Below are 10,127 nucleotides of genomic sequence, written 5' to 3'. Positions count from 1 at the left end.
ATCAACGTCATTACTGCGTCATTAATATGCGAATTTACGTAACTCATGGAGTTGCATCGTGGGATGAAAACAGTTATTTGGAGGAAGGAAACGTGAACCGCTAACCATTACGGTCACTCTATTTGCCGGGTACTGAGAGGCTACAAGTGGGGAACAAGAATCCTGTGTAACCACCGATGAAAAGCCGCCGGCACGTAACCTACCATCCCAAGGCCTGAGATGTAACCCGCAGCCGCACAGACTCGTAGAGTAGTGTCCGGAAAGGAGCATCAAGAGGTAAGGTGTCGTTGTAATATCGAGCGTCCATCAATGAAGGAACAGCTATTATACACTCACATCTATTCGCATATATGATATTTGTTTTAGAATGTTTAATGAAGTTAATCATAAACGTACATGCTGCAAGTTAGTTCGGCATATAGATCTAGTATTTTATTCAGTAACCATGCTTGGTTTGTCTGCGAACTGCCCGACATGAAGATAGGGCAAGAAATCAAAATTAACCTTGATCCTAGGATACCGTTATTAATAACAAGTATTACCTTTGATCCAGGGGTTCGAGCGTCTAGGATCCGCTGGGATAAGGGTGAACTAATCAAGCTACGCCACCAGTGTGATCCACCAGCGAGGAGCAAAAGGAGTTTGTCTACTAATTATCATCATCATCAAGTAATCTTCATCAAGTTCGTCACTGCTACGGTCATCATGTGAATCCAGGCTTCCATCAGGACATTCGGACTTTGTAACTAACCAGCCCATTTAAGATAAGTCCAGTTCGACATTAAACTAGCTGTCAATGCAAGAACAATTAACTATGAACGCAAATTCGTTAGATCTAAAATAGAAATAGTTTGTTAAAGAAACCGGAAATATTACCAACCAATAAATTTATTCATTAATCTAAATCATCAGTGTTTTACGAGATTGATTTGAAGCATGACTGTTGTAAAGTATTGAATATAACTTTGGTGTGTTCTTAGATATTGTATCTAAAACACAAGGTAAAAAGTGGAACTGCAACAATGGGGGCTCTGTCCGGAGATCTATACTGAACTCGTGTTCGTACCTAAGAAAAACTTGCATTGACAACTGGTTTACCCCATAAATTAGTTAGTCAAATTATCCGTGAAGCGACGGAAATTAGAATATTTTCTGGAAAAATCTTTCTTCATTTTTTCTTTCTTCAAAATTCAAAATCATTTCCTGCTTCATGTCGCATTCACTCATATACAGACCAGACGGTGGTATTGGTAAGTAGAATATTTAAATTATTTCTGTAAGAAGAAATTTTAAATAACTCCGTGTTTGATTTGGGTACATTCTGCCCAAAGAATCTTCGCGATCGCTGTTGTTCACGAACAGCGTTTTTGCTAAATTAATTCGTGGAAGGATTTCCATCTAGTTCGTCGAACAGTATCATAGTCATAAGGTAAGACATAGAATTGATGTTCGACAACTTCACGGGAAATTGGCAGTTTACTAACTAACTGTCGGTTCGAATTATACTCTCAAGTTCTGATCAAAACGGTGAGTGTGTTATAATTCCAACCAGGATGGACGCTCGATAGTACTAGGACCTTAGTTTAAGTTCAGATTAAATTATAACTCTAGTCGGAGTAACATTTAAAACGTGTTGCTTATTTAAGTTGTGCTTCACATTATTAGTTATCTATAACCCGCGGGTTGATAGTTAATAGTGGGGAAAACTTCTGTGGGTGTGTTGACAGACTGAAGGTCGTCATCACATAAGGCTTTGTAAGGCAACTTACTCAGCGACACACCGCTAAGTCCTAGTTAGTCGTTTCGGTTCAAGATAGAGACGAAGGACAGGTGTAGGAAAAATCACGTGCGCGTGTAACATTGTTTGTACCAGTGTTGAAAGGTTGAACAATACCTGCGGGTAAGAGTCTTCCATATTAGAGTACCACCAAGAGTGGATGTACCAAAGTTTTGTATTTTGAGGGATTACATAAAATGGCTGATACCAGACGTCATCAGCACTACACCAGATTCTCGTCAACTGTGGGCATAGACCCAGAATATACAGAAGGAGCGAATCTGATTGATATCACCGATCTAGGTGATGACGGCCACGCCGCTCAGCCTGTGAACGGACATGTCGAGCAGGCCGTTCCATCAAGTCCCAGCGTCAGTTCGATCAAGGAATTGATCACCATGGGGAAAGAGTTGGGTTTGGAGGGAAAGGAACTACAGTCATTCGTCCAAGGGGAGAGGGATAAAGAACGAGCAGCTCAAGAGCGTGAACATGAGCGAGAAGCTCAAGAGCGTGAACATGAGCGAGCAGCTCAAGAGCGTAAAGATGAGCGCCAATTCAAAGAGAATGAGAGAGACAGACTCTTTAGGATAGAAGAGCTGCGCATTCAGAGCGAGGTTCAGATGAACACGAATGAAAACGCAGCTCATCCTTCCCAATCCTCACATGACCATGATCCCCGTTTCATTCCCAAAATCCCTTACCTTGATGACAAGGATGACGTTGAATCCTGGCTCAAACAGTTTGAACACTATGCCAGAGATATGAATTTGGACGAATCAAAGAAAGCCTCCCGGCTGATATACTTCTTGAAAGGTAAGGCCCGTACCATCGTGTCCAAAATGGACGATGAGGATGTTGACGACTATGAAAAGGTGAAGAGCGCGTTATTTGAAGGATTCCAGCTCACCGCTGAGCAATATCGCATGAAATTCCGCAATACTAGACGTAATCCCGCGGAAACTTACAAAGAACACATCACTAGACTCGATCGGTACCTAACCAAGTGGATCGAGCTTGATCCGTGCGAGAAAACTGTCAAAGGATTAACCGATTTGATCCTGCGAGAGCAGTCCTTGCAGTCAATGCCTTCCGATCTCGCCGTGCATGTCAAAGACCGGAACCCGATCAATGCCAAGGAGATGGGAAAACTCGCGTCCGATTATGAGCTGAACAGAAGCCAAAATAAATTGAGACCGACACCAACGCGAACTCCTCAGGACGGAACGAAACGTTTTGAGAAGGATCATAAACCATCACCTCAACAAGGTAAAAGATCTTCTTTGACACCGGCGGAACGCGAAAAACTCCGAGAAGCAGGACTATGCTTCTATTGTCGCGTGGGTCTACACCGTTCGAGCGATTGTCCCTTACGGAAAAAAGGCAACACCGCCGGAGCTGTGACGGTTGAAGATGTCCGACGCGAAACACAGGGAAGAAAATCCCCGTTAGATAAATTGTGTCGAGACTGCACCACAAAAAAGTTTTCGGATCTAGTTGACGTCAAAGTCAACGGCAAACGAGTGAACGCCCTGAGAGACTCGGGCTGTAGCTCGATTGTGGTGGCCGCACATCTTGTGCCGGCCGACAAAATGACTGGTCAGAGAAAGAGGACCACGTTAGCGGACAAAAGTAAAGTCCGGTACTGCGAGACCGCGATCATTCATGTGGATTCGCCCTTCTTCTGCGGAGAGACAGAAGTCGTGGTCATGGCGGATCCCATAATGCCGGTGCTCATAGGGGAGTTCCATGGAACTCAGAACGACAGGAGGAAAACACCGATTTTCCCTGTCAGAGAACCTGCCTGGTATCACGACAGCGCTGAGACAGTCGCTGGGGCCGTAGATACCAGAGCACAGTCCAAATTGGACAATGATAGAGACAAATCTGCGAGTAAGCCAAGTAGCCGGGAGCCAACATCGGATATGTTTACTCCAAAGGACTTACGCGAGGCTCAGAAGACAGATCCTTCGTTAGACAGCATCAGGAAACAAGCTGCTACCGGAGAAGAGAGAGGCCACATGAGGGTCGTGGAAAAGAATGGTATCTTGTACCAGTCGACGTTCAATCGGAAAGGAGAGGAGTCTTTGAAGGTTATTCTTCCCAAATCGTTCCGTAGTAAGGTGCTCGCATTCGGCCATGATCATCCAATGGCAGGACACCAAGGTCAGCGTCGTACCGCCGAAAGGATTAGACGCGAATTTTGGTGGCCATGCTGTGGTGTTGAGATCCGCCGCTACTGCTTGTCATGTGACGCTTGCCAGCGATCCGCGCCAAAACACCTTACGAAGAAGGTCCCATTGGGCAAGATGCCAGTGTTCGAGACTGCTTTCAGAAGAGTAGCAGTCGATATCATCGGGCCTATTCTTCCTATGTCCGAGAACAAAAAACGGTACATCCTCGTCATGGTTGACTTTGCCACCCGCTACCCTGAAGCTGTCGCGTTGAAGGACATCCACGCCGAGACAGTAGCCGATGCTTTGTGGGATTTTTGGACTAGACTCGGTATCCCAAGTGAAATATTGTCTGATAACGGGAGCCAGTTCACAGGCACTCTGATGCAGGAAGTCACTGAACTCCTCCGCATCAAAAGGAAAACCTCTGCGGTATTTCATCCAGCTGGGAATGGTTTGTGCGAGAGAATGAATGGCACGTTAAAGAACATGCTCAAAAAGATGTGCATAGAACAGCCCAAAGCATGGGATACGTTCATCTCTGCATTACTGTTCGCATACCGCGAGACTCCTCAAGAGAGTTTAGGTTTCTCGCCATTCGAACTGTTGTTCGGGCGTACTGTCAGAGGACCAATGCAACTCTTGAGACAGATTTGGACAGATGAGAGCGTCTCAGATGAGGTCAAAACCACTGCGGAATATGTAGTGAACCTTCGTGAGAGGATCGAAGAGACCTGTTTGCTTGCTCGAGAGAACCTGAAAAAAGCATCAGTGCGATCTGCTCAATATTACGATCGTAAAGCCAAACCAAGGTCGCTAAAACCAGGAGAGAAAGTCCTGATTCTCAAGCCATTGAAAACAAACAAACTGGAACTCACTTGGCAAGGTCCATTTGAAGTGTTAGAGAAGTTGAATGATTTCGACTACAAAGTCCAAGTAAGGAGGAAGGAAAAAGTATTCCATGTCAACCTCCTCAAGTCTTACGTCGAACGTGAGCAACCTGTCACCGATGGAACAATTCCGGTTGCAGTAGTAGAAGAAGAAGAAGAAGAAGTGATCGTCTCAGTAGTGGTAGAGGAGGACGAAACCACTAACGACGACATCTTCAGGTTGGACAGTCAGAGGACTATCCCAACATTTGAGACAAAGCGCACAGAAGGTTTAGACCACGTGCACTTTTCAGAGAAACTCACTCAGTCACAGCGAACTGAAGCGAGACAGATCTGCGCGGACAGACTAGATAATCTGACCGACGTACCACTCACCACGAATCTGACTACGTGTCGAATCGAGGTCACAGACAAGAAACCGGTCTATATAAGACCACGCCCCATTCCACATGCGTATGTGAAGATGGTGGAGAATGAAGTCGAAGAGATGTTGAAGCTAGGAGTCATCGAACCCGCCAACTCAGCTTACAATTCACCCATTGTTCTCGTCAAAAAGAAAGAAGAAGGGAAGTACCGCTTTTGCGCGGACCTCCGTGGGTTGAATGATGTCACGGTGTTCGATGGGGAACCCATCACCGACGTTCAACATTTATTCCAAAGCTTAGGAAAAGCCAAGTACTTCTCCAAGCTAGATCTCACGCGTGGCTACTGGGGAATACCCATTGTCGAGGAAGACAGAGACAAAACCGCGTTTGTGACGTCACGAGGCCAGTTCCGATGGGTGAACATGCCCTTCGGGTTGAAGACCGCCACTGGCATCTTCAACAGGATGATGAGGAAGTTGCTAGGTCCCCTCAACCGAGACGATGTGTACCATTTTATGGATGACATCTTGATAGCCACTGAGACGTGGGAGCAACACATGGAAGCCCTGAAGGCAGTCCTTCAGCGGCTCAAAGAAGCCAACCTTGCAGCAAAACCGTCGAAATGCTACATCGGATTCGACCAATTGCCGTATCTTGGCCATGAAATCGGGCATGGAGAGAGGTGGCCAGAAGACGATAAAATCGTGAAGATCGTGAACGCCAAAGAGCCAGCTACAAAGAAACAGCTACGCGCATTTTTGGGTCTCACGGGGTTTTACCGAGAATACCTGGAAAACTACTCGACTGTGGTCGTGCCGCTCACCGACATGACAAAGAAGAGCTTGCCAGACAAACTCAAATGGAGTGACGAGGCAAAGAAGAGCTTCGCAAGACTCAAACGAATGGTCAGTGAGAAACCAGTCCTGAAAATGCCTGATTTCGGCAAGGACTTCGTTCTCCGCACTGACGCATCAGACCGAGGAATCGGTGCGGTACTGATGCAACTACATGGAGAGAAGCTACACCCCGTAGCGTACCAGTCGAAGAAGCTACTCGGGGCTGAGTCCCGATACGCGACTGTGGAAAAGGAATGTCTAGCAACAGTCTGGGGAGTACAGAAGTTTGAAAGATACCTGTACGGACGACACTTTGTGTTGGAGACAGACCACCAACCCTTGAAATGCCTACAGAGGAATCCAACAAACCCTCGTCTGTTACGATGGTCGCTACAATTGCAACCATACTCCTTCACAATCAACTACATCCCAGGAAAGGACAACCTAGGTGCCGACTATTTGAGTCGCATCAACTGAGTTTCAGAGTCCAGAAGGAAAATTTGTCCACCCCGTTGGAGTAGTGAGGCCAAACTGGCCGCGACAGGCTCATGCGGATCTACTCCAAAATGTGGAAACAATTGTATATGCATATTGTATATTGTATTGTATTGTATTGTATATTGAGTCGTATAAACGGAAACGAAATAAGATTTCGCTTGTCCACCCCCCGGGGTTATGTTACGACTCAACTCCAAACAACTCTTGTTTAGCCGAGACTGAAATATTTTGTTGCACCATTAGGGTAAGAGTCTACGAGACCTTGGAGACGAAGTAATGACGTCACTAGTATGAGAATCTACATGTTGGATCAACGTCATTACTGCGTCATTAATATGCGAATTTACGTAACTCATGGAGTTGCATCGTGGGATGAAAACAGTTATTTGGAGGAAGGAAACGTGAACCGCTAACCATTACGGTCACTCTATTTGCCGGGTACTGAGAGGCTACAAGTGGGGAACAAGAATCCTGTGTAACCACCGATGAAAAGCCGCCGGCACGTAACCTACCATCCCAAGGCCTGAGATGTAACCCGCAGCCGCACAGACTCGTAGAGTAGTGTCCGGAAAGGAGCATCAAGAGGTAAGGTGTCGTTGTAATATCGAGCGTCCATCAATGAAGGAACAGCTATTATACACTCACATCTATTCGCATATGATATTTGTTTTAGAATGTTTAATGAAGTTAATCATAAACGTACATGCTGCAAGTTAGTTCGGCATATAGATCTAGTATTTTATTCAGTAACCATGCTTGGTTTGTCTGCGAACTGCCCGACATGAAGATAGGGCAAGAAATCAAAATTAACCTTGATCCTAGGATACCGTTGTTAATAACAAGTATTACCTTTGATCCAGGGGTTCGAGCGTCTAGGATCCGCTGGGATAAGGGTGAACTAATCAAGCTACGCCACCAGTGTGATCCACCAGCGAGGAGCAAAAGGAGTTTGTCTACTAATTATCATCATCATCAAGTAATCTTCATCAAGTTCGTCACTGCTACGGTCATCATGTGAATCCAGGCTTCCATCAGGACATTCGGACTTTGTAACTAACCAGCCCATTTAAGATAAGTCCAGTTCGACATTAAACTAGCTGTCAATGCAAGAACAATTAACTATGAACGCAAATTCGTTATATCTAAAATAGAAATAGTTTGTTAAAGAATCCGGAAATATTACCAACCAATAAATTTATTCATTAATCTAAATCATCAGTGTTTTACGAGATTGATTTGAAGCATGACTGTTGTAAAGTATTGAATATAACTTTGGTGTGTTCTTAGATATTGTATCTAAAACACAAGGTAAAAAGTGGAACTGCAACAATCATTATCAATTGGTCTCTGGACTTGTCGGGGACTTCTATCAGATGTCAAACCACTGATGAATGATATAACAACTGTGCGACTTGCCGGTATGGAACCAAATATTATGTTTTACAATTGTCTTACTAAATTTGTGTATGTAAATTATTCAAGAGAGTTATACAACTTGCTCTCTTCTAGACTCCTCTACCTCATTTTAAGTGCTGTCTGAACAATGATAGATGGTTATAGCTATCATTAGTATTATATTTTGATTACAATTGGTAATTTGTTCTTGGTTAAATCCAGGGTCCTGATTCTGCTGTTAAAGCTATTGTTTTCAGTGCAGTAAATCATTCCTGATTCTGGTAAACCAAATCCATGCAACTCCAGGTACACTCTGTAGACTAGCTAATGTGTTGCACGTTTCCTGCTCCGAAGTCAGAGAAAAATAGTTCAAAAACAAATTCAGTATATTGATTATTCACACTCCAAAAACCAAAACACTTACTAGTGTTTAGAACTAGATTAATTGAGTGTGATGCTAATGTCGTTATTATGCCCAAGATTGACTCTTTACTGTCTTTCCAAGAATAAACCGTCATCTTTAAAGGTAAATTCCTTCTTGTGCAAACAGTTCTGTTTCCTGTCCCACATCTGGCGGGGCTTATCCCATGGAACATCCCTCCACTTGATGACGTGGTCACCAACACTAAACAACCTGCGTGTTCTCTGTGCAGTGTGACTTGTCTGATGATGTCCTTTGAGGAACACACCATCATCTTTAAAGGTAAAATACTTTTTTGTGGAACAGTTCAGCTCACCGTCTCATATGTGGTGTGTGCTTATGGATGTGATTGTGTATGTATGTGCACTGTTTCATGTTTAAGCTCCTGCCTGTCTCAGTGTATGTATATGTGTGGATGCAAAGTGTATGTGTATGTGTGTGTGTATATGTGTGTGTGTATGTATGTATGTATGTGTGTGTGTGTGTGTGTGTGTGTTTGTATGTGTGTGTTCGTGCGTGTGTGTGTGTGTACGTGTCTTTGTTTCTTTGTGTGTGTGTGTATGTGTGTGCGTGTGTGTATGTGTATGTGTGTGTGTGTGTGTGTGTGTGTGTGTGTGAGTATGTGTGTGTGTATGTGTGTGTTTCTCTGTATGTGTGTGTGTGTGTATGTGTGTGTGTATGTGTGTATGTGTGTGTGTGTGTGTGTGTCGTGTGTGTTTCATTGTTGTCAACATGCTTGCTGTTACACTTTAGAGCTCTTCTCCCCAGAGTGCAGAACTAACCAGTGGAAGTGCGTGAACAACCGCTGTATATATGCGTGGTACCGCTGTGATGGGTATGAAAACTGTTATGATAACAGTGATGAGCAGAACTGTGGTGTGTACATGTCAGGTGAATGAGAGAGACAGAGAGACAGAGACAGACAGGGACAGACACAAATATAGATAGACAGACAGATAGAGGGATAACAATACAGGCAGACTTTAGGACATACGTAGAGGTTTTTCATGACCGCGAACTGACACCATTATTTTTTATAATCACTGAGACGAGGTGTGTAACCTCTTTATTCCTCCTTTCTTCAGTTATTCAAAGAAAAGAGGAGTTTTTTTGCGAAAGTTTGATCGAATCCGAATCACTCAACCAGTCAACCTGCGCAGGCGATCGATTAATGCGCGGTTGTATAGTTCCGTGCAAATCATTCCATTCTGTTAACACTTCTTGTCAGTTTTCCTATTTTGGGCTAAAATCAAGCACACATATATGCTGTTATTCTGCTGTGGCGGCAAAGGCAGATATTGTGTGTTCTGTATATGTTTTGGTATCGCTTAGGATAATGTTTTTTCGTCAAATGGGACTAGCAGACGAACTTTTGCACCCGTGTTCCAACGTTAAAAACTGTATGAAGTTCAGTTTTCTGGGGAAAATAGTGTATGCAACCCCTTTATGTTGTTTAAATTGATGAGATGTGTGCATTTGGTTGCGTGTGATCTGTTTATTAAATGAAATATTGTTGAAAACTGACCGTCGGATTGCAGTCTGTTGTCGAAGGAACTGAGTGAAAAGAAGGGGAACTACTCTTGTCGCTAGACAAAGTATGAGTTACTTGCCTTGGGAAATTGCTTGTGATGAACGGTTTGAGCACGGCAGATCTAGATTCAGAAAACAACCGAACTCATGGATTTTATATGGAGATTCATGTGTTCAGGCCTGTAGTTGTTAATTTAAATGCGGTATGTTTGTATTGTTTGCTCCAGAGATGTATATTTCGTAC

At 43.9% G+C, this 10,127-nt stretch overlaps 1 protein-coding gene across 1 annotated transcript; it reads left to right on the top strand.

Annotated features, from left to right (window-relative positions):
- The first annotated feature begins 2,175 nt into the window (after nucleotides 1-2,175).
- On the top strand, nucleotides 2,176-7,869 carry LOC138974693 (uncharacterized). Its single transcript, XM_070347413.1, has 2 exons — nucleotides 2,176-7,122; nucleotides 7,398-7,869. Exon 1 carries the CDS (start codon nucleotides 2,176-2,178, stop codon nucleotides 6,514-6,516), a length of 4,341 nt encoding a protein of 1,446 aa, XP_070203514.1. The 3' UTR covers nucleotides 6,517-7,122; nucleotides 7,398-7,869.
- The last annotated feature ends 2,258 nt before the right edge of the window (nucleotides 7,870-10,127 follow it).

Source organism: Littorina saxatilis, linkage group LG8, assembly GCF_037325665.1.
Source record: "Littorina saxatilis isolate snail1 linkage group LG8, US_GU_Lsax_2.0, whole genome shotgun sequence".
In the NCBI taxonomy this organism is placed as follows: Eukaryota; Metazoa; Mollusca; class Gastropoda; order Littorinimorpha; family Littorinidae; genus Littorina; species Littorina saxatilis.
This window is presented reverse-complemented; position numbering and strand designations above follow the sequence as displayed.

Excerpts from the sequence above, each read along its gene's own strand:
- LOC138974693 (XM_070347413.1), top strand. The coding sequence starts at position 2,176 with ATGGGGAAAGAGTTGGGTTTGGAGGGAAAGGAACTACAGTCATTCGTC.